General features: G+C 40.0%; 1 protein-coding gene across 1 annotated transcript; it reads left to right on the top strand.

The window, feature by feature from the left end:
• Positions 1-6,203: 6,203 nt before the first annotated feature.
• Positions 6,204-25,036, top strand: dcn (decorin). The gene is made up of 8 exons (XM_080051194.1): positions 6,204-6,653; positions 14,065-14,297; positions 18,682-18,794; positions 19,721-19,934; positions 20,762-20,875; positions 21,273-21,366; positions 22,320-22,458; positions 23,176-25,036. Exons 2-8 carry the CDS (start codon positions 14,084-14,086, stop codon positions 23,374-23,376), a joined length of 1,089 nt encoding a protein of 362 aa, XP_079907320.1. The 5' UTR covers positions 6,204-6,653; positions 14,065-14,083; the 3' UTR covers positions 23,377-25,036.

Below are 25,036 nucleotides of genomic sequence, written 5' to 3'. Positions count from 1 at the left end.
TCATGAACTCTGAAGTTTCAATTTTCAAAATTCACTAGGCTTACTAAGAGTGACTTTTATTCTGCAGTTATGGTGTATTAGACTGGTGGCATCTTACCTAAAAAACCTTAAATTATACTCAACATATTTGTGCGTGTGTGTGTGTGTGTGGCCCCCCGTGAAAGAAAGGAGACTGAACCAAACTGACAAGATTTCTCCAGTGTGATTATCATATGAATAAGTATCAACACACACTTTGTTTGTTCCAAATAAGGTCATTTCCCACAGTATCTCTGGCCCAGAACCCAAATGTCGCCTGTCACTGGCATCATTGGTGCCTCTACTATGCATCAGTGCATCTGTGAAAATGCATGTGTGTGTGTGTGTGTGTTTGCAGGGCCTGCTTTGTCCATCACGGGTGAGACACTCCAGTCAAAGATGGGAGTGACAGAGCTCCTCCACTCCTCACTGCTGGTGAAAGACTTAGTCTGGGATGGGATTTGTGTGTATAGACCAGCACTGACTACTTAAAAGGGTTCCGATGGTTTATCATTGAGAATGACAAGAATATGACAGACTAACAAAACTCTCTTTGTAGAGGAATGTTACCAATGTTAGGGTATTCTATAAAGATATAATGCAGGAAACAGGTACTCTTGGTATTTTCAATAATTAAAACTAGAAAGGTTTATGACAAAAAAAGGCACCTTAAATGGTATTTTGTAGAATATTTTGAATAAAAATCACTAATGAACTTAACTTTGTAACTAGGCACTCCATTATGTGTAATCTGTCTTTTTACGGTTTCAGAAACGCAGCAGCTCTTAGTCCAACACATCCCCCTTTCCTGGTAAATCAGGCCACATCAAAGCCCCCCTTGCGCTGACTCTCTAAAATAAATGAAACATCATTTTAGCTCATTATGGGGATGTAGAGTTAGCTGTCAAGCTGACCACAAACTACATGCAGGGTCATTCTCGGTATATGAGAAGATGACAAGGGTTTTTTTTCCCCCCAGAGTTGGTGACTGTGCAAACTGCACAGCTGTATTGATGCAGCATGTTGACTAAAAAGCTACAGAGAAAAGGGCTGTTGATGGGAATACCACTAGTTTATCCCCACAATAATATAATATAAGAACTGCAAGCCTTCCCTTGAATGAGTAGCTTACACCAAAGTACCCTTGATCAAGGCAGTGATGCTGAGTTGTTAGACTATGTTTAATTATCTCCAATTCGGCCAACTCCTCACAAAAGCCTTTTGCAGTCGAAATGTACTCGACATGCTTTGAAAGTAGGAAGGGGAAACACCTTAATCAAACTCAGTTTCTTTGAGTAGATATTTGCCTTCTGTTTTATTTGGAAAATACATAAAAACTTTTACATGCATAAAATGACTTAAGAAAGAAGGGCAAAGTGTTTTAACAAGTTGTTCTTCTAGACATCGCCAGAGGCTCTTATCCAAACCACACCCTTCATCTCGCGTCCATCAATCAAACCTGTCCAGACCTATAGTAATAACCTAGTATAGCTTTTTTCACATTAATACAAATGCTTTGTCGTTAACATTTTTACACACCATTTCATTTCAGGGCGTCATTGAATGACTTTAATGAGCCATACATGCTTTTATTTTCTACCAGGCATTTCTAATCAACAAGCATACTGTCAATGCAGTGTTTGTGTAAGATGTGTATCAAAAGGTCCTGTTATATATGTAGGTGGACTAGGGAAAAGGTATAACATCTATTTTTACAGAAAATAAGTTGGATAACGGGTGGGCAGAGTTCCAAATACTATGGTGATACGGTGGATATATAGAGGTGCAACAGAGCGTGTATATATCCTCCAGCTCTTTTCAGAAAGTCGTGCATGAGTTTGTGTTTGCATGTTGATTGATGGGACAATGAGGTGCAAGTCTGTCTCCTTATCCAAGCATGTCCGCACACGCAAACAAACCTACAGCAGTTGGGAAATTCACTTAAAGGCTATTTTTGAAACTGTATCCTTCTGATAAGAAAGCTACATGTTTCTGCACACTTCATAACCCAAGTACAAACATTGCAGTCCTTTTTCGGCCAAGACACTCAAACCTGTCTATGTCAAGATGACAGAATTGCCCTTTTGCTTTTGGCAAATCCTCTCAAATCCTGAAATGTCCTCGAACCCTCTCCCTTATGACACTCTTTCATTAATTTCTCATTTTGACATCCCTAAGCTGTTTTTTTGCCTCTTATCCTAGGCATCATAGGCTGTACTGTTCATTTGAAACTCCTCTTTCTCTCTTCTTCTTTTGTTTCTGCAATTGGGACATTAACACCTCAGAACAAGGGTGGCAGGGTAACTCTAATATTACACACTTTTGATTCCCCATTAAAGGGGACATATTATGCTAAATCTCGGTTTTAAAGGTGTATTTCCAAGGTCTACTAGAAAAGGTTTTCATGGTTTATTGTTAAAAAATTGTTCAATTAGTGTTCTACCATTGCCCATTACTTCATCGCCTTTTCCAGCCTTTTTCTGCTCTCTATCTCAAAAGGTTGGTTTTGACATCTACCCCCCTTCGCAAAAATCCTAGTCTGCTCTGACTGGTCAGATCTACATGGGCGTAGATACTCTTCAGTTTCCAACACACCATACAGTTTCACCGTCTGTTTTTCACACAGGGGCTGTCACGGCAGGACTAACGTGAGCTCACAAAAGAGCCAAAGAACAGTCACTGCCAAAGACTCACAGCTCTAACCGTTAGCACAAAGCTAACGGTAAAGCTAGCAGGCGCTAACGATAACTACTAAACCCCACGGCATTCTCTCATTTCAGTCGGTGTTGGTTATTATAGGAGAGATCAAATAAAGCACATTACAGACATTGAACTAACAGAACGGCCAGAATTATTTTTAAAATAGGAATACTTACTACATTTCGGACGGATGGTGCCTCTCAGTCTTCCTGGCACAGTCTCCTCCACCGTCCAATAAAAGGGCTTTGATCACACTAACAGATTGCAAACCTTTGCTGGACATAGCCTAACAAAAAATGAAGTAAATCCATTCAGCCCTAGTGTGCTTCGAGGCTGGGGTGTGATGGTAGCTTGAGGATGAGCTAACACTGCAGCTTGCTTCTACTCTGTTGTTGCATTAGCGAGTGGAGACTCAGGTGTGTGTGGTTACCAACGGGGGCGTCTTGATTTGCCAATCAACTGCCAAGTTTCTGGTGAGCTTTCCCGTGGGAGTATAATATGTTAATGAAAACCGACCAATTTCGTCATCAGTCGGTGTATTTTGGAACAGACCATCAAACCCTCCCTTTTTCGAAATAAGCATCCCAGGAAACTGACATGTTTGTCTTTTGAAGCTTGTGTGTGCTGGCAGGGACCCCAATAACCTAAAAAGTGTGCCCAAACACTGGAAAAGTCAGTTTTTCATAATATGCCCCCTTTAATGTATTCTTCTCAGTCAGTGTCAGCAACATGATTCAGTATCTCTCACTAAGGACTTTTCTGCAGGACACCCAGTAACAAGAAGATCACAGGTTAGATCTTCACAACAAGTCTATGTCTCAACAACAGCCACGTGTCATGCCAACATCGTCTCCTCACTTGATTATATGATGTCTGCTTTCCATCATCTGTCTAAGATGGAAGGACACAGACAGGTTTTTTCTCCTTTCAATCCCATTATAGTAAAATGAGCCAGATATGATCTCACCATTTGAGTTGGACACCTGACTTCATCCAATACTTCACATTGTGCTGTAATCCTCCTGGCCTCTGACCTATTTCCATGCAAGTATTTTCCTTTTCTCCCTCCTTCCGCCTGTGGAGTCAATTTGAGCTTCTCAAAGTCTGTTAAGGATTGCTTGAACCCCAGTCGACAAAATGCACGTTAGCTAAGGTCATTACCCTTTTTACAAAACACGATAACGCATCCCATCTTTATGGTTATGCTTATCCATCCAAATGAGGAGTCTTGTTTAGACCTGAGTGGACCATTTCAACACACTTTCGGCCACCATGTGTGTGGTCTAACCTTTGCCATTTCTTCCCTGAGCTTGACTGTCTTTCCCAGCAGAAGGCAGACAGGATGAAACCTGCTCCCCTACTCTCTGATCCACTTTAGTCCTGAAGATGGACAAGACACGGATAAACAAAAATGTATTCCGTGCTTGAACTCATCCAGCAGTTGTCCTTTTGATGCGAGCAGTGATCAAAATCTAGTGATGAACAAAGACATGAGAAGAGAAGCGCTGAGACATGGATCTGATCAGAGACTTAAAGGATGCAATAGCTACTGCACGTGTTCACTGTTTTTGATTAACATCTCTTTACTGCTTGGACACTAACACCCAAATAACACCAAACAGACCCCTTCTGTAACATGCAGTAACACTGGACATATTGCAAAAGTGCAAATTGTCTTCTTTTTAAATAAAATCTGCTTAATAAACAACTTTTTGGATCAAATATGATTTAGACAGGTCATCTTAACTTAGGCGCCTCCTTTAGTAACTTCAGTTTAATTCACAAATCCAGGAGTCTTGCCCATATGGAAATGTCAAACTGTATTAGATGTATCATAGCAGAACTATGTTTGGATTTACACAATAGAATAAAAAAACTGATATTAGGGCGTAATCATGTATCCAAATTCAAGTACAATGATTGCTTTTTGTGACCCAGAGTGAATAACAAAAAGGAAACAGATAGAGACAGAGACTTGCTCGCCAACTTGAACATATGGCTGCTTGGGCAGACATTAGGTAACGCCAAACTTTAACTTGTGACCTTCCTGCAACGGCATGAAACAGTCTCTCTTTACACACCAAGGCCTTTCCTTCAGGTTGATAAGATGAGGTCTGGGGTAAGACTTGGGGTAAGAAAACAGACCTTCCTTCCCCATCCTTAAATTGATTATATCCAGCTTTGGTCTAATCCAGCATGTACAACATCCTGAATTAAAGCACATTCATTATTTATTTATTTTTAATTTAATGTAGGCCTACTATATCATGATAGCCCTGTAATGAACAGCCAAGTATCCCAAGGTATTGTATCCATGTTGGTAGATGTTGGTGTTCCCAGGACTTTAATCTATCGGCACAAGCGGGTCAAAGTTTTCACTCTACCAGCTAAATATTTCAACATGTCTTGGATGACTTGGCACAAACTTTAGTACAGCCAGTCCTAAATTCCAGAAGATGAATTTTAATGACTTTGATGAGCTTCTGACTTTCCCTATAGCCTCATAATGAGGTCGACATTTGTGGTTTGGGTAAAATTATTGTAAACTATTCAATGGATTCCCATGAAATTAGGCACAGCTTCATGTTACCCTCAGCATGAATTGTAATTCAATTTCATTTACAGCCATTCATCCAATAATTGGTAGCTGTACTTTGCTTTATTAGGAAAGGGAAGCATGCCTAACTAAAATGGTGAACATGATAAACATACTTGCCTATGCACATGTAAGCATTGCCATGTGAGCATGTTAGCTTGTTGACATTAGTTATGAGGTCAAAGCACTGCTGTGCCGAAATTCAGCCTTGCAGAGCCACTAGCATGGTTGTAGACTCTTAGTCTTGTTAACATTTCCACAGTGTTTTCTTACCTTAGATATACAGTTCTACAGATATTGCATATTTTAAAAACATCACCATTACATTTGAAGAAAAACGTGACTGAGCGTTTTCTAGGGTTTGTAAGAATCAACCAATATCAACATCCTTCTCTGGAGAAAGGGGTGGAAAAAAGATCTTAAGGACTACGAATGGGACCCATCAACCTCCCACATAGCTCCCCAAAGTTCCTCCTCCCCTTTGTTGGCCATTGAAGTCCAACAGACCCAATACGAAACACAAACAAACCTAACCAAGGTTCTGGGAATTGGGTTAAAATGGAGAGAGAGGTTTATTGGGGGGAGGTGCCAATCTGAATAGATTAGACTAACGTGTGTGTGTGTGTGTGTGTGTGTGTGTGTGTGTGTGTGTGTGTGTGTGTGTGTGTGTGTGTGTGTGTGTGTGTGTGTGCATGCGTGTGTGTTTGTCAGTGTATGCAGGGTTTTTGTTTTTTTCCCTGGGGGAAGTCGGTATGGAGATCGAATGAGGATGAATGACGGAGTGTGAAAGAGGGAGAAAGAGTTTGTGTGCAACGTTCTCAGCTAAGTTCCACATCGGACCTATCATTACCAGATGTAACAGTGATGGTGCCTGCCAGCTGAATCACTGCTTATTGCCTTGAACTCAAACCCTCTTGCCTTTTTCTCTTTTTCTCCTTCCCTTTCTTCTCTTGCTCATTTTCCCTCTCTCTCTCTTTTCCCTGCTCTCTCACTCTCTCTCCTGTTTTTTTTCTTTCTCCCTTCTCCATTTCCAGCTGTTTGTGGCGCGCACAGCAAGAGCGGGGCAAGTTCTCCACCAATTGTTTCGGTCCTCAGAGGAGCCTGGCGGTCAGACCCCTCCCTCCTTCTATCTCTCTCCCCTCTGTGTCTCTTCCTCTCTCGCACTCTCTCTCCTCCCCTTGTTGTGATAGAGCACACCTGCTTGATCTTGGCTACACGCGCTCCGAGTCCAATTACGCCATAGGCCTCGCAGCCACTCCACAGTCTCATCCCCCCACTCGACTGGATTTTTGGAAATCAAGCTCATCTTCGCTCTTCGCCTTGCTTCTACTGAGAACAGGTAAGTTAATCCTTTGCTCTGACATGGGAGAAAAGTATGTATTATAGTGTATTAAATGAGGTCAGAAATAAAGATTTAGGATTAAATTTGGACTTGATTTTAAAGACAGAGAATAGCCTTGAGAGATGTCCGCTTCTTGCTGGACTGTCACTCTTTTCATCGATAAAAACATGACAAAATCTATTATTCATGATATTAAAAGTCATATTATTTGATGAAGATGACATTTTTGGATTACATTATTTCTGCTTGTTGTCTTTTTACAGTTTAATTCATCTTCCTGTTTAACTTGATTTGAATATGTTTTATTCACTTATTCATAGATTCATACATGTGTGGTGTGTATATTTATGATTTGTTGCCAGGTCTTGTTCCCACAGCTCTTTTGGCTTTGTGATGAAAGACCTTAATAATTTCCTTTCCAATCTGCATACAGCTCACTGAAAAGAGCAGCAGCAAGGGAAGGGGGTGTGGTAGTGCAGTTGATGCTGGTACCTCAATCCTCTGCCAAAAAAACATATTCATATGGCCCAACGTTAATCTCAAAAGTATGTGAAGTTCTGCAGCAGTCCCTCAGCTTTCAATTACAGCTTGCAGTTTTTTTTTTAATAAATCTTTTTTACTTTTTGTGTTTGGACACTTCTTTGTTGATTGTTAGGATGTAACACATATGGAAGAGCTTTCCTCAAGCTAGTTTTATAAGTGTATTTAAAAAAAAAGTAAATCAGATTTGTAATACTAACAGAAAGACAAGGGCTCTAGTAAGGTTTTATACTTTCTTCTTAAGCTGTTTGCTTAATATTATTGTCTATTATTGGCTATCGTCAGTGGAAAACATTGCACTCATTTTGTTCCTACTCTTTGTTTAGCTTTCTTTCATTCCTTCTCTGTCTTGTTTTTTGTCCCTGTGGCATTTGGGGGTCTACAAGCAAATGAGGGGGAAAGGGAAGCTGAAACAACAATGAAGATGTATTTGTGTTATTGTTTGTCAAGACTTTGATTTGTAAAAGCTGTGCTCTGCTGCTTCTCACACTTTCCATTTCAGCAGTTCATTTGAGATTGCAACCAGACTGTTTTGAGACTGCAACCCCAATCTCTTATCTGTCTGCTCTGCTGGCCTGTTTCTTCTCAATAGGAACCTCTTCTGCCCACCATGGCTTTTGCAACTGTGTTTTCACAGAAGCGAAACAGGACCCAAATTGCTAGGGGCAACTTAAAGTGAGAGGCTTTGAAGAGTAGATGAAAAAGGCTGTACCTGGCAACGCACAGTGCCATTAATCCTGTAATGGTACAGTTTCCTCTATCAAAGAGAGGTCTTGAGGCTTCCCAGCAACCCACCACAACTCTCAGCTAACTCATTACATCCTTTTTGCCAGCAGGGAAAAAACCTAACAAGCCTCAGCTGAACTCAATTGCATTTAAAGGGCCAAAGTTAAACTGAACAGGGGGAAACAAAATAGAATGAAAACTGGGGCTCACTTTACAAAATGGGCAAAAAGGCAAACAATGTACTACAATGCACACAAAGTACTTCACCAGTTGACACTTTTGAGTTGAGCTAAGCAGATGTCTAGCATTTGAACCAGGAATAAGTAAACACATGGTTTGGTGGAGACGAGGCCCAGATTTGCACTGGGGCTGCATTTTTTCCATCTGGACTTTCTGGGTCAAAATGAGCAACAAAAAAACTTTGGAATTGAATGGACATCAGCTTTTGAAGGATCCCCGCAACCCCCCTCCTTTGCTAACTGGAATACCAGAAAGTTCCACATGTCAGTATTTCTGGCCAAAGCTTTAAGGGTCAGACAGAGAAAGAAAATACCATAAGCTATTGGAGAAGAGCTGGAGAAGGAAGGAAAGAGCACAAAAGGGAGGAGGAGATGGAAAGAGAAGAAAGGGAGAGGAGGTTGGGCCGTTTGTCCACGTCTGTGCAGTACAGACTGTTGATAATGGGACTGAGGTTGATGGCAGGCTGACAGGTCTTCTCATGGAACAGCTGCAATGTGGTTTACCTCTCACTGGCTTTCTCATGCTTTGGCTTCACACTACAGCCATGCTTTAGAAACCCTAAAATGATTGTTCAATAACAGTTATGGCTATGACACTTTTTTCTCTTTTTTTACACAAATAAATCCTATTGACTGTAGTAATCAAAAGAGTGTCTTGGGCATTATCAAAGCCAAAAACCACTCATGCAGACATACATGGGAGTTAGGACAGCTATTTTCCAAACAAGACTGATTTTTCAAGTCCTATTACGAGAACGTTTTAGCTCTGAAATTGTTTGTTGGCCGTATATTTGCATATTTTCAAATGATACATGATCTCACTCTCAAAATCCCCCGATACATCAGAAATGTGTTGATGACCACCAATTCCTTACACCACTATCAAAGGAGGAGCTATTTAAAACACTTTAGACATTAGAAATAGAAACTATCATGCTCATGTGTCTGATCATATGTGTTTTTGTTAGCACATTCATTTGCTGATGGGTTTGAAGGGCCACATGTTTTAAATGTCCTGTGGCCTTGTAAATACCTTACAGTGATTCATTGCTGACACTCTGCAGAGGCAGACACAGGCTTGAGGAGATTTAGCGGGTAGGGGGCTGGTAGTGGAGGTGGGTTCTTATATTTTGTTTCCTTCATTGCAACATGATTTGACCTGTTAAAATCCACCATGGTGCTTAATGCCGAAGCCGGTTGATTTCTTGCTGCCTAAGTTTGAGACAAAGATTAGTTGAGTTTGGTAAATAATATGCTAATCGTTCTACTGGTATCTCATTGATTTTCTAAGCTTGAATGTTCCAATGAAAGGCACTGACAAAGAGAAGTAAGTGACAAAGCAAAGGAGGGAAATTTACTTTACTCCCTCATGCGAGCTCTGCTTCCTGTCTGGGAATCATTAGTAATGCTGGGGCCAGCCTTGGGGGAGAGTGGAGGGAGGGGAGAGACAGATGAGACAAAAGAGGGACACAGGAGATTTGACAAGGATGCCGCCGCGACAGGAAATGTTAACCTCCACCTCTTTTTTTCTTGGTCAGAAACAGGGTTATGAATCACAGTGTATACATAACCACTTGTCCTTTTCGAGGATTTGATTGTAAATCTTTTTGAAAATACAGATGCATCTTTTCTGAAAGCTGCTTGTGCTTTTTACTTTCTGGTACATATTTTCTATACCTACCATACGTAGTTCTACGTGTTGTACTTCAACAGGCATTTTCAGACCTTTTAAAGCCCTTTCAAACTCTTCGGAAGGCATTGAACCATAAATTGTCTCTGGAAATCCTGTATTCGGAAAGTCACCATCAAGCCCCACATTACTTTTTCAATCTCCACGTTTTACTGCTCTTAGAGAAATAGAGGACACGGTTAATTAATGTCTCTCTTGAACACTGTAGATTACCTCTTTACTTTGGTAGGACCTATTTTGTTGTCCTTGTGTGTCACATAATAAATTTGTTTGAATGTTTTCAGTCAGTCTTAATTATATGGTCCTTCAGTCTGTTAGTAGGAGAATAGTTTGTGTACTAATTCTTACCATATTTGCAACAATTAGTGTCACTCCACTTCTTGGAAATAAAGCCTGTCCCATTTTAAGGTGGCATACAGCCATGCCACGATGGCATGGTGGCCAATGGTCCTAAATAAGTCCACACTGATTCATTATGAAAATAACTTTGGACATAATAATTTATAATGCATTTATGCAGATGTTGGATTCATACATTTTTATAGCCAGAATCCAAATGATACTAGTAATTTATAGTGAAATACTGTATATGGTTTGTACAATATCATAAAAAGGTCATATAAAGTAAGATCATGTTTTTCTAAGCTGTAGATCACTTAATGAACCGTTTTGTAACATCAAGGATTCTCAAGATCCTCTGTGACAGTGGAACCTTTCTACCCCAGAATGCAGCTTCTCATTTAAGGGGATCAGAAACGCTGATTCTGGCAAGATGTAAAGTTTGCATGGCCGAGTCATGTTCCAGCATGCTCTGTTGATAGCCCTCTGGGTATAACATGTGCACGGACACAAGTGGGGAAACCTGTGGTGTGTTCAGTAGATTCTTCAGGGTGTGTATGTGTGTTTTCATGTCTGGAGGGATGGGGGCATCTTCTTAGAGCATGCCTGTGGACAAGGCCTGTGGACACATCTGAGCAGACTAGTAATGAAAGAACCAAGGCCTGCGGCACAGCAGGTTGTGTCATGCATCATACTCAGAGGATCATCACAGCAGGGAAGGCTGCGAAAAGCCTTGCATTTTAACTTTTTATAAAGATTGCCTTTAACTATAATAGCTGTTTTTTATTTAAAGTGACCCCCATGTTCACAGCAAGCTTTTGGTTAACCATGTCCCATTACTTTACCCTTTAGCAATGTTGGCACACAGCAATAACCCCAATTCAATAATAAAACCACTTATTGCAGGTAATTCTGCAGCTATGGTCACAAATGATTGGTCAATGTCCCAAACAGTAATCCCAGAATCTCATTTTGTTCTGGTTTTATTTTATTATCTTGTTTTAGCCTCACCATCAACAACTCAGGGGCCTGACTTTTCAGTAATGCTGAAGCCATTACATTATTTTGGAGCTAAGTTTAAGATCACTTTCTCTTATTTCTTTTGGCCTCTGGCTCACATTAAAAGCTGCCGTAATGTTTATGAACAAAAGTTGACAGATTGATGGCAGGATACATGGGGGGCCGTCTAAAACCCTATACCAATGCACATGTGCATGTATAACTGTTTATGTGCTTGTGGCCATGGGTCAAAGCAGAGAAGGTTCAGTAATCGGCGGTTAAACCTTGGTCATTTCGTGTGTGTTGCTGTTCCTTTAAAAACAGAGTTGGTGCACTTGCTTTGCAAATAGTTCTGAATGTTCCAGAGTGCATGAGGTGCCACATGTTAGGAGATTGCAACACCAGCAAATCAACTTTATCAAATACTTTCCACTATTGTCAATTAATGTATCATACTTGGAGACCAGCCCAACCCATATAACATTTATGCGTATAGAACAAATCATCAAAGGCATATTAAAGCATTACCTGACCCAGGAGTGTTTTATATCCTTGAATCTAAAATGACAGTAGATCGCTGCTGCCAAGTCTGCAGACAAGGTTTTCGTTGGATTGAATTTTCCATTGCGCTTAGATAAGAGAGCCTGACAAAGCCAAGATTACTCAGTCTGTCAAGAGGAATGGAACAGCATGTCCTCAGGCTCTACCGTATATTAATACCAGAGCTCTGTGTTTCAACACCTCCCACTACAGTTAGTATGTATCCCATATTTCCAAGTGAAACTGCATCTAGACGTTAAACATTGTGTGGCACAATTACTGGCTGCCTTACAGGCCCTTTGAGAGTTTTCAGGTTTTTCCCGCTACATAGCAACAGAAAAAGAGTAGAAAAGGAAAATTAAAAAGGCATCCTTTCCCCATCCAACACAGTTGTTTTCTAAATGGAAGCTTGGTCATACTGTATGCAAGCTCTGTAACCACTGGACTGAAGCTTTTACAGTGTGTCAAAGTGGTCACTGTTTTGTGGACAGGGACTGCAATTTCTGCCTGTGATGAGAGTTCCTCTGAGATCCCTGTGACCTTACCTAACCCTTATCTGGATTTACACTACATCAGCATCTCTTTATCTTGCCCTCATGTGTGATTCTCAAAGACATACACCATTGAAAATATTTAAACATGTGCATTTATTATTTTTACTCCAATAAAGTATATACACATATTAACATACAAACTTGTCTTGTGCACTTGCTTCAATACATTTTCAAATACAAACTATAGCTTTATTTGCACATTAAAATGTGCAAATATACCCTCATTAAGCGGAAAGTAATTAAAGATAAAGCCCATACCACATAAACCTGCCCTTGGTCACTTTCAGCTCTGGCCAACTGATGGTTTTGGGTCAGTTTCATTATCCTGGTCACAATGTTCAGGTCAAGGTCCACTGCAGACTGGCTGCACCCAAATCATTTGTTAGCAGCTGTGGCTCAAATCTGCCCTTCAATTATTGTGGTACCAAGAAGGAAGTAGCAACGTTTGGCGATACACATGACAAGCAGATTGCTGGGGCTTTTAGAATGGGCATGTGTGTGTGTGTGTGTGTGTGTGTGTGTGCGTGCGTGCGTGCGTGCGTGTGTGTGTGTGTGTATGTGTGTCTAAATTGCTGGGTAAAAGGTCAAGGAGTTTTCTGTGGATCTCCACATTGTTTGGGAGAATCCTGCTGCCTTATGCAGTCCTCTATTTCTAAACACAACCACCAACCAGTTGACACATTCACACTCTCTCTGTGATTCCACTATTACAGTATAAGTTCCCATATTTGACAGACAGTCCTTAAATGGCAAACAAATTAACACTGTTTTTTGTTACTTTCGATGAGAAAACGTAGTGTTATAAAGTGGCAGCAAGGAATTTCGCTTAATGCATACCCTGTGAATCACTAAAAAAGTTAATACACATGTTGCAATGGACCAGTCATTGTTGTTTATTTCTCTTTTGCGAAAGCAATTTCATAGGCACATTATTCTTTTTTATTTAATTTTTTTAAATGTTAATTGTGAGACTGTTTAATCTTAAAGTACAATGGTGTAACTTATCCAGGTGCTGGGTATCCCTTGATTGTAATAAATGGTAAATATTATTTGATACATTGCTGAAATAGAGAAACACTCTAAGTAGTAATAATGAAAACTTGACCAATATGACCTAAACATGTACAGTTCAATGGAATGAAAGTAGTATTGTAATAATGTTCCGGTTGATATAAATAAGTATGCTAAATTTCAGTTTAGAATCATTTGAACAGCCTCATAGTGTTGATGAAGCTACTTTAGTTCATCTGACAGGGCTGTGGTGGTGCGACAGACAAAAGACCACCATTGTTTTAGTAGATTTTGAAATCTTCAGACCTAGGTGTCACTACTTTTGGAATGGGTCTTGTTTGCTCTTTATTCTTTAACATAAACATTGTGTAACCCCTACAGCTTGCTTCAAACTGACAAGGCAATAGTCTGTCATTTTCTGCTCTCACACCCATGCTCTCACCTTTCAACTAATGCCTAAAACAGATCAGTTAAATAGCTTATTATGACCAAACTCACACCCAAGTGTTTAACCCTCTGGACCTCCACCTTTCACCTTTGCCCTTTGCATCTCTAGACTTCAGTCATTGTCTCTTGTTCTGACTTTCTCTCACTGCGTCCTTCCCCCACCTTTGATTCACTGCCATGCTCTTTGTCCACTTTCCGACTGAATATTACAGTCAGAAACAGACAATTAAATAGAGTATAGCAATTTTAAAAACTAATCATAGGCAGACTATTTTGAAAGTGCATCCACCGAAACCTTTGAACTGTGTCCTCTCGTCCTCTAGGCTCCCTGCTAGCAGCACAATGAGGTCAGCCTGTCTCTGTCTACTCCTGGTCACCGCCTGCTGGGCTCTTCCCTTCCGCCAGTCTGGCTTCTTAGATTTCATGATGGAGGATGAGGCGGGATCAGGGGATGGGGTCAAGATCCCAGAAGATTCCTTCCTGGACATGCCAGTGGGACCAAGGTGCCCCTTCAGATGCCAGTGCCATCTGCGCGTGATCCAGTGCTCTGACCTTGGTGAGACAAGACACTCCTCACTCATGGTTCACATGGTTGTGCATAATCCCACACACTCTTTCAACTTGTGTGGGATTCTTTGCTTATTTAGATTTTTTTTTCAACCAACAATTAGATAATGAAAGCAATTGAGCTCGGCCCACTTCATGCCAATGTGAAGCCTGTTTTTGAATCACAGATCAAAAAAGTTGTCCTGTCCTGTTTCATTTAAAGCATCTCCAAAATCAAACCAATGCTCTTACAGACCGAACCGAACAAAGTCATCCTCTCACTTATTCATTACTCCCTCCTTTCTGGTATAATATAAAAAGAATCATATCTAAATACAAATATATAGTATGAAGGGATTTATCCTTGTATATTTTATTATTTAACTATTTCTTACATTTTTATTTTTGCCTGAATATATTTCTCAGTCGATTAATTTCTTCTTCTTTTTTGTGCTAAAGTTTTTATAGTCGCTTATTTTGTTGAATGACCATTAAATAATTTTGCCTATATAATGTCAGTAAATCGCTCGTCACAATTTCCTAGAACCCAAAATTGCGTCTTGAAATTGCTTGTTTAACCGAACACTGGTCCAAAAAAATTTATTTTGTGTCACAATTATATAAAATGTAGGAAAGCACCAACTCCTCATGTCTGAGAAACTGGAGCAAACTCTAGGATAAAAACTAAAATACAAGATTCAAAACTCAGAAATCAGCTGCTGGTGTTTAAAAAAAATATATTATACGTACTGTACAATGTGCTTTTAATCTGGATCATGTTTATACATTTAGCGTATTACCCCTTAGAAGACTTGTTTTTTTATTCTTATGTTCAGAACTAAATGTAACAAGCTTGTTGTTCACATCCATTTTCATCATCTAATCCTCCATTTGCTGTTGTGGCCTGGATTCCAAAGAAATTAGCTCACTGTAATGGATCAGATGCTGAGGTCAGCTGGGTGTCAGCAGTAGTTTTACTGTACTTGCATAGTGAGTGACATTCTTTTTTCTTTTTTTAAGAGCGGAAAGAGTCACTGACTTTACAAGCTCGTCTGTCTCCACATGCCACCCAAACCCGCAGGGTACATTATGTTACACAGTATGCTGAAGTCCTTTCAGAGAACATTACACCAATTATCACATATGCTTTAAAGTTCCTAAATCTGTTTCTCAATGCAAAGCTTACTCAACAACGTTGACAAACTAAAATCAATGAGACAGCTTTTTAATTTAACACAGTCACAACAATTTACTCAATTGTCATCTTCTCTGTTTGGAGCATATTCACTGTGGTTGTCTGACCTGGGAGTCATTTCAAAACCTTAATCAAAGAAAAGTCCCTGACCTCATTTATTGTTGTATACCACGCCAAAGTTCTTTGTTAAACAGTTGGGTTTGGTCGTTTTTTGCTCTGCTTTTGTTTGTAAAGGAATGGCCACAGATTACAGATTCACAGAAAGTCTTACGTGTAAGCAGAGCATTCAGACAGGCAGGCAGGCCTAAAGAGGCGGGGGGCTCAACCGTTAGAGCGACAGACAGGGAGTCGAAACGACAGGCAGTTGGAGAGAGGGATGTTCAGGAAAGGGTCGGTTTCCATTACATCAGTCCTCCAGCCGAGGCCCAAGTCAGCAGTAGCACTTTACCCTGGAGACACAACTCCATGGCTGGATTCCCAAGTCCTGCATTAGTGCTATTGGCCCCATGCCTCCATCTGTTCCCCAGACTTGCTGGCATGCACGAAAACTAGGGTTGCAAAGGGGTGGAAAGTTTCCGGTAAATATCCGGAAACTTTCCACGGGAACTTTCGCTCTGGAATTTTGGGAATATTCAAAATTGGGAATTATAGGAATTAACTAAATGGCCGTAATTTAAATGACTTTTTTTTCATATCCAAACATAAATATAAACATATAAACACTATGCTTGGTCATAACGGCACAATCGGCAGTGTCTCTGAATCCGTTATAATCAGCCACTACTGCATGGCCTACCAAAAAATACAAACTTACTGAAATCCCTAGAGGTCTAGCCCCAGCACCAAACACGGAGACAACATTACATAACCATTGTCATAAAGGCTAGGAAGTGCTGACCGTGCTATCAGCTAAGAGGTGAAATGCTGACCGAACCATGACATTCAAATCATTTATATGCACTAGTCCAGTGGTTTTCAAACTAGGGGGCGCGCCCCCCTAGTGGGGACCCGGAGTTATGACGGGGGACAAGGATGAATATGTGAGAAGTAAAAAAATAAAAAAATAAATAAATAAATAAATAAATAAATAAATAAAGAGAAAAAAAAACAGGCTGTGTGTTCACTTGATCGGCGATTGTGTATTACAGAACAGTTAGTGGCGATCGGAGAGCAGAATCTAGGTTTACTGTAGGCTGCTGACGAAAATCACTCAACAAATCACTTGTGTTTAGTAACAATATTTAAACATTTAGGCTATATTTGGCTGCCCCACCTTAAGTCAGCTCAGCCAGGTCAAGATAGTTTAGTTTCAGTTTTGCTTTCATCTCCGTATCAAACAGCTGTTTGGATCAGCTGATAGGCTCGGAAAGCAGGAGTCAGTCTAAAGCCAGTGATGATTAGCCTGGCTCCGCCCGCCTACCTACTTCCGCCCAAATGTCATTTTCCCTTCAGTAGTCAGTCTGGGGCTGGGGTGTATTAGTGGGATCCTGCTCGTCCAGAGTTTTGGATGTCCAATCAGCGAACAGAGCGAGTGGCTGAGAACGATGACTTCGAAGTCGCGCTCCAGTTTCAGTTGAACGCTGCGTTCCTTTATACTTGGAACTCGGAAATGTCCGACTTGGTAGTTCCGAGTTCCGACTTGTCTGTGTTCCAGTGCATCTGCTCGGGAAAGTATGGACGCCTACAACCTTTCTCATCCAAATAACTAAACGTTAGGCTCTAGCAAGTTACCGTTGCCAGGTACCGGTAGGTCCAGAGACTACAATACTGTATGTAGTGAAGTCAGAAATTTCCGAGTTTCCAGTACAACTGGAACGCACCGTCAGAAGCCGGCTCACGACCAAACGTTATGCGATTGGTTGGCTGATCCAGATTGGCTTGAATAGTTTTAAACTTCAACAGACACCCGCCTCCAAGTGAGTGAATGTTTGCCAAATAGAGCAGTTCCAGACCTTCTGTACAAATGAAATGAAGTACGATGGTCTGGTAGCACCAGGCTAAGTGATGCTCACTCTAAGTAAAAAAAACAAAATAGCAAACCTGTTTGGGTGAGCTGAACAAAAGTGGTCACATGCTTAATGTGTCCAGACATACGTATATGGAGTGTACACTGTTTATTCTACGCCTGTTCCTCTGAAATGTAAACTGCCCATTATGAATGTATTTTTTTTGTTACCATGGATGCAAAAGAGCATACACTAAGGCTCCCAGCTGTCTTCGTTCATTTATTTTTTTCAAATGTCACAAAGTCCACTCAACACAAGTCTTCACTACAGATGCCATTTTCACATCAACCGTTACGTGCCATGATAAAGTCCAAGCTAAACGATTTAGCATGAGCTCAGAGTCCAGGTATGCAGTCGCTCGCTTACTCCAAAGGAAATTTGTCTTAAGGTCCATTTCCACCATGTGTGCCTCGGAGCACATCAAAAAGTTATTTGGTCCCTTTGGAATTTCACCATAAAACCCATGTTGCCATAAGTCCCTGTCATTGAGACTTTATGGAGCATGCTACACTGACAATGCAGAAGTAGTCATTTCAGTGTGTTGCTGCTGTAAACTCTGTTACTCTTTCCTGCTTTGTGGGTGTGCAGTCCATGGCAGTTCGTTAGAGCTTCGAGTCAAATCTAATGTACGTGTCCATATTATTAAAAAGATAATGACAAAAAAAGCAACAATCAAAGTTTGAGTTCAGAAACTCGGCTGACCTGCTTAATCAGGACCATGTGGGTGTGGTTTGATCAGATTTAATAGAACGTCCTGGCAGCATAAACAAACAACAACAAAAAAATGATCAGGTTTTGATTTGAATATAAATCAATGTATGTGTATGTCAATGATTTGTGCATGTAAATATGTGACATCACCTTTTCCAAACAAAGTCCAACCCATCTGAAATTCGTAAAAAATGTAAGCACAAGAAACAAATTAAAAATCAACAAACCTGTCTCAACTTTGGTAGGGAAAGTTGTGACCATGGCAAAAAGAAAGATCAAATATATCCAAGGCATTTAACATGCAACATCATTATCTAATTTTGTATCTGTGATCTCAGAATGTAGTTCACCTCCCATCACTATCTTGCCTCAAACTCAGTTTTCCATCATCCATCTGTCTGATGGATTAATTGCATTTGTATGCTTAGCCACGTCATACACTACATCAAATTAAATTATGTCCCTTAAAAAATCCCCATCAGGTCTGACTTCTGTTCCTGGGGACATCCCAGCTGATACCACCTTGCTGGACCTGCAGAACAACAAGATCAGTGAGATCAAGGAGGATGACTTCAAGAACCTCAAAGGACTTCATGTAAGAGACACTTTACTTCCATCTTTAGAGCTTTAGGTCTGTGCATTAATCCTAATATTATGTAATGTGTTCTTATGTAACCATGACACTGACTTCAACCCTTGTTCAACATGAACCCTTGATGATCCCAATGGGGAACATCTTGTATCGATCCCACTGGTAACATCTTACAATACTGTACACAAAACTCTGAGTAGTCACTGAGGACCAAGTGAGGAACTGATCAAGAACATCCTGAGTAAATGTATTAAGTAATACATATTTCTCCAAAGCCATGTCTCAATGCAGAACTTTTAAGCAATCCTAAAAAAATCACCAAAACTCTCTTTGTCCCCCTTTATCCTTCATTCACCCATCCATAGCCATCTTTTCCTCTCAACGGTCACCATCATAACCCCTCCAGTCACCAGGTGCATGGAAACTATTCACCCATAGGCCTAACCGTTCACAGCCTTAATATTCTCTAGGTTTCTTGCCTTCAATAAATACCTCTGTCTGCTGGCCAGGGCTGTTTCCACTAAAATGCAACTGGCCTCTTAAGGGAGTGCACCACATACCTCACATTGCCTTGTGTCTGCTTATATGAGACTGAAACAGCGCAAGTGAGATTCCTCTGAAAATGCATCAGGGAATGAAACTTGAACTTGGCCTTCCATTCTGATAGCACAGGCCCTGGGTAGGAGTATCTAACATCTGGAGTATCAAACATCTGCTGAGCTCAAAACTTTTTTTTTTGTTGGTAAAATCTCATCTGGAAAGTTCATCTTTTAGTATGTCCCTTGGTGTATTTGTAGCGGTGAATGTTTCTGGGTGGAGGAAAAACAGTGAAAGTCCAAATTCCATAAAAATAGAACTAAGCCATGCAGCAAGGATAACCATTCAAATTATTAATTAAACATTATCTCATCCTGAATTCTTCTGTATAGGCTTTGATCCTGGTGAACAACATAATCTCAGTTATCCACGCCAAGGCCCTCAGCCCTATGACCAAGTTGCAGCGTCTCTACCTGTCTAAGAACAAGCTAAAGGACATGCCCGCCAACATGCCAAAGAGCCTGCAGGAGCTGCGCATCCACGAGAACGACATCACCAAGATCAAGAAGGCCTCCTTCCAGGGCATGGCCAATGTCATTGTCATGGGTAGGACATTAAAACTGCAGATATTTATTTGGGTAGCACATGCTGATTATAGAGTTATGGGCGTATGTCTGGGATCTTGTAGATGGCTAATCGAGTAATAATAACAAGATTCCTGTCTTTAAAATTAAAAACAAGTTTGTTTATGAATTGCTCATATTAACATGTAGATATCCCATTTAGACTTTCTTAAATCCTAATCAAGTGTTACAGGAACTAGTCAAAGATAATTTGAGAGGAGCAAGAGAATGGTACATTTGGTTGATTTTCGTTTGGGAAGAAAGAGACCAGAAGGAAAGTCTGTTTCATTTCATTTAATTTTTGAGACAAGATTTACTCACAGTCACAGTTTGGAAGTGCTGATCTTGCTACAGACTGTGGTAGCCTGTTAGTGCATGATTACACAGCATATGTTTAGTTTTGTTTTCCCACAAAAGAACCAGAGATTATTCTTCCCTTATCCTTAACCTTCATCCTTTTGCTCCACTTGTCACAATCACAACTCATCTCTAACTTGTTAAACTTTCTGTTCCATACATTAAAAATTGTCATTTTGTTGTTGAGCAATGTGAGCATTCAATTACTTAAAAATCCATTGATAAGAGAATTATGATCCGTGACAAATCAGGGAATCTGGTGTGGAGAAAGGTTGCGTTGCAGAAACAATCCATTCTCTTTCCCAACACTTTGTTTACTTATGACTCAGCTTTATGTTCCCGTAACACACCAGGAGAGGAATTAACTTCCTTGACTTGATCCAGTTCTGCTGTTCTCTCTTTCTATCTCTCCTTTCTTTCTGTTCTCTCAATTACTTTTCCTTCTTTTTTCAGAGCTTGGGTCCAACCCTTTGAAGAGCGCAGGAATCGAAGCCAGCGCTTTTTCTGACCTGAAAAGGGTGTCTTACATTCGCATTGCAGACACTAACATCACAGAGATCCCCAAAGGTAAAGGTCCGATATCTGTCTCCCCAAATAATCCCATTTTTAAATTTGAATATGTGGCTTAATCCAAATTGTATCCAATAAGGCTCAGCCAAAAACAACCGTCTGTCCAAGGAATGCATGCTTGGATTTAAGTCTAAGGTGAAACAATAGGCTTAATGTGAAAAACCACAAAGTGGGCTGCATGGTAATTCGAAACTATCTCAGGGTGGGAACATGTCTAGTAAAATCATATACTGCATATGTATTGAGGATCCCTTTTGATTTAATGGACTTGCCACTACTTGATCATTGATCTGCACTTTTGAGCTGAAATTAAATGTTATATAAGCTACTAAGGAAGGTGTTACTTAAGTCACAATTTTATTCATGGTTGTACTCTTTTTCTTGTTGCTTTCAGGTCTCCCCAGCTCTCTCTCTGAGCTCCACCTGGATGGAAACAAGATCTCCAAATTGACGCCTGGCAGCCTCCAGGGCCTGAAGCACCTTGCCAAGTAATGAGAATGATGATTCTTGCTTAACCTGTAATCTCATTTTGACTTCAAGATTTAAACAATACTATTTAACTGTTGCTGAACAGCAGTGCCTTGAGTTTCTCTTAATTTCCTATGAATCTTTTGGGTACAGTGTGTTAACTTCTTGTTTTACATTTGTTATACATTTTCATTTAAGATCAATCATTTCAATGTACATCTACTGTGCTGACACAAAGCACCAGTGGAGAGACATAAAGTAATCAGAATGACTGAATTATATCAGTTCCACAGCTCAAAGGTTACCAAGAGTAACTAAAATTAACGACAATAAGCTACTGGTCATTCATCCCTTAAAAGTCACAAAGTCTTGCTGTAAACTCCCCGTTGGAAACCGAGAACATGCCTTTCTTATCTTGTATGTTTTATCAGAGTTGTTCGTGCCATCTCATGTTTTCATTCTCTGGTTTGACACGTTTTAGCTTTTCTTGGAACTCTCCTTCTCGTATTGTATTACTGTTTAAGGGATTTACTGTATAACAAAACCTAAGACATAACCAGTAGTTTTTGGATAATCAAAATGGCTGGTTTGCTCATAAAATGTGGATACATTATGTTTATAAGATCACTGCTCAGATGGCATACCAAGCTAAAACAAAGATCACTTTGATGCAGCATGAGTAGAGTGTCTTGGAAAGGGTTTGGGCGAAGGATTGTTTTTTATTTTCCATTCGCACATACTTAGGAAATGGCCTGGGAAAGTAATGGCCTCAATGGCAGATGTGTGTTTTTCGGTATCCACATTTCCTCGGCTCATTTTCTTTTGCACTGTATTATTAGCTGATGATAGTTTTTGCAGCCAAACCTTGATTTTATTATATCTTGGATTCTCCACCCATGCAATATGGATTCTTGTATTCCTTGTAATTCTATACATTTCAACGTCTCATGTACTTGCTGATTTTTTCCTGCAGGTTGGGTCTGAGCTTCAATGAGATCAGCTCTGTGGAAAATGGCACCCTGACTAACGTCCCTCACCTGAGAGAGTTGCACCTGGACAACAACGCTCTGACTAGTGTTCCCTCTGGCCTGTCTGAACACAAGTACATCCAGGTACATGGTTTGATTAACATTGTAACAGTACAATACTTCTGCACATCTCATTTTTATAATGTGATCACAGTGAAGATTGTTATTGCAACCATTTAGTTCCAGCCAATTAACTCTGCGCTAAACTAAGCCATCCTGCAAAAGTTCACTTTGTTGCAATTTTGCCTGGTTTGTTTAGTTTCATGCTGCTCAAATATAATTTAACCAAGGCTCCCATAACACATGTCACATGGATTAATTTAGTGTGTTTATTGGGAAACGTGTTAGCAGCCTGTCATGCTATATTGTTATGGAATTTGGAAGGGGGAGTGTATCAATACCATCCCAAAGAAAGAGAAAAAAACTTTTGGGATTATTTCCTACAGTTGATTGAGATCATATACTGTATATTCATTCATATAGAGCAACAGTACTGTACACCCGTGAACCATGACTTTGCTGGGTTTCTCAAATAAAATAAGTTTTGCACAGCTTCTACTAAATTGAGGTTTCCCCTGCATATATTTTGCCACTGCAGTATCAGTAAAAGTACTTTAACGTCCTCAAACGTTAAAAAACAGCATAAACTCTTTATTTTGAGTGTGTTTGGAATTCTTGAGCTGTTATTATTCATTTGATGTCTTCTTATTATCTACTGTATATGCTTTATTTGGGAAAATTATTGCCATGCACGTCCCCCTCAGTAATCGAAGGTTGTAATTATTTAAATCCCTTTGCTAGGTGGTCTACCTCCATGCCAACAAGATTGCTGCAGTGGGAACAGGGGACTTCTGTCCTCCTGGGCTGAACAGCAAGAAGGCCATGTACTCTGGCATCAGCCTGTTCAGCAACCCTGTGCCTTACTGGGAAATTCAGCCAATCACCTTCCGCTGTGTCTTCGACCGCTCCGCAATCCAGCTCGGCAACTACAGAAAGAAGTAGAGCGCCCTGCGCGCCTCTGCGAGGAAGTGTGTGTTTGTAAATGAATGTGTGAAAGTTTTGTAAATGTGTGTGTTTGACCACAGCCCCACAACACTGACCCCTACCAACACTGCCTCCCCACAAACGATGGTGTCATTAATCCATCCACTCATTTCATAACTTAAGTAGACATGGACCTCAAACACAACATATCATATTCAGTATTTAGCTTCAAAGTTGGTGCAACAGTATTACACAGCTTACAACAAACACCAGCATACTGTGGTGATGCTGTCACATACAGCACATCATTCATAGAAGCAATTAATCAAGCATTAAAAGTGCAAATACTTTCTCACATACATGCTGTAATAAATCATTGTGCATTTCATTCAGTGGAAAAACTGAAACTAGGAGGTGATCCTCAACCACAGATTTGAATTCTGACGTAAAATGTAAAGTAAACTTTCTCGACCTTCGGCCATTGTATACATTTTAAGAGCGCTGGCCTGTAGAGCAGGCAGCAAGGGATTAACTTGTGTTTTACAATACCTTTAACAACTGGTATACTAGAATGTACTAGATATTACCTGTTTACTAGGAATAGCATTGCAACAATACCACTCTGCACTCATTGAAAGAACACAGAGTTTCTATTTGTATTGTACTCAATTCAAGTAGAGATAAAAGTAACCATGACTTCTTTCACATCATGATTTCTTGTGCTTACTTATTTAGTTCAGTTTTTTTGTACACTTTCTCTTCATCACATTTCAGCCATTGTTCCTCTCCTAGTGTATGCTGTTCCATTAAAAACAAGGCGAAAATAGCTTCTAATTTTTTTTTTAGAATAAACCTATATGTTTTAAACATAAGCCATTCCCAAAGATTTATATGCATGCTCTTATTTTTTCCTTTATAACTTGAACCTGGTGCTTTCTGGAATCTCTTGTTAATGCGTGTATGTAGTTCTCTTTCTGTTTCCCTGCCCTATATTTCCTTTTTTTTTAAGTCAAGAAAAATTGGAGGCTGTACGTGGACTGGCATGGACACTGCTATCATGTCGGTGTGAATGTTGTATGTATAGACGCTGTATATAAATGCTGTATAAAAACCTCTCATTGCTTAAAGGCACAAGCACTTACCATAGCTCAGACTTAATATATCAGCGACAAAGGTGTTTCTCTTTTATTCCGGAGCAGGGGCTCCAGCTAAGGTGTCCTATAAAAAAATAAAAAAATACTAATGGAAAAAGCTACCGTTTTTGATGGATGTAATGACCAGAGCTAAGATCATTATCAATGATACGCATGGAGATTTGTTTTCCCGATCACCGGATGGCACTGCAGTAATACAGTACAAATGCAAAGAGGGCAGTTGCTCCCTGGCGAACAAGGTCAAGAGGAGGCACAGGTAAAATTTACTGAGAAAAAAGGTGAGGCACTATTTTGTGTATAGGTATTGGTCAAACACACACATTGGATGATGGTGCTTCAGGCACATATTAATGATAAACCAAAGAAAAACTTAAAAAGACTTCTGATATCCAATAAGGGTTCCATGATTGACTCAAATAAATTGAAATGTGTAGAAAATGTGCAACTTTAATGAGATATTCGTGCATATTAATTTTTAGTTATGGTAAGGTCTTGTCAAATAAAATAAAAATGCACCCAACGTG

The sequence above is a fragment of the Ammodytes marinus genome, assembly GCF_949987685.1.
Source record: "Ammodytes marinus genome assembly, chromosome: 22".
Classification (NCBI taxonomy): Eukaryota; Metazoa; Chordata; class Actinopteri; order Uranoscopiformes; family Ammodytidae; genus Ammodytes; species Ammodytes marinus.
Note: the sequence above shows the minus strand (reverse complement) of the source record. Positions and strands in the feature narration are given on the sequence as shown.

Excerpts from the sequence above, each read along its gene's own strand:
- dcn (XM_080051194.1), top strand. The coding sequence starts at position 14,084 with ATGAGGTCAGCCTGTCTCTGTCTACTCCTGGTCACCGCCTGCTGGGCT. Across the intron at positions 21,367-22,319 it reads GGCCTGAAGCACCTTGCCAA|GTTGGGTCTGAGCTTCAATG; the intron begins GTAATGAGAATG and ends TTTTTCCTGCAG. Across the intron at positions 22,459-23,175 it reads CTGAACACAAGTACATCCAG|GTGGTCTACCTCCATGCCAA; the intron begins GTACATGGTTTG and ends TCCCTTTGCTAG.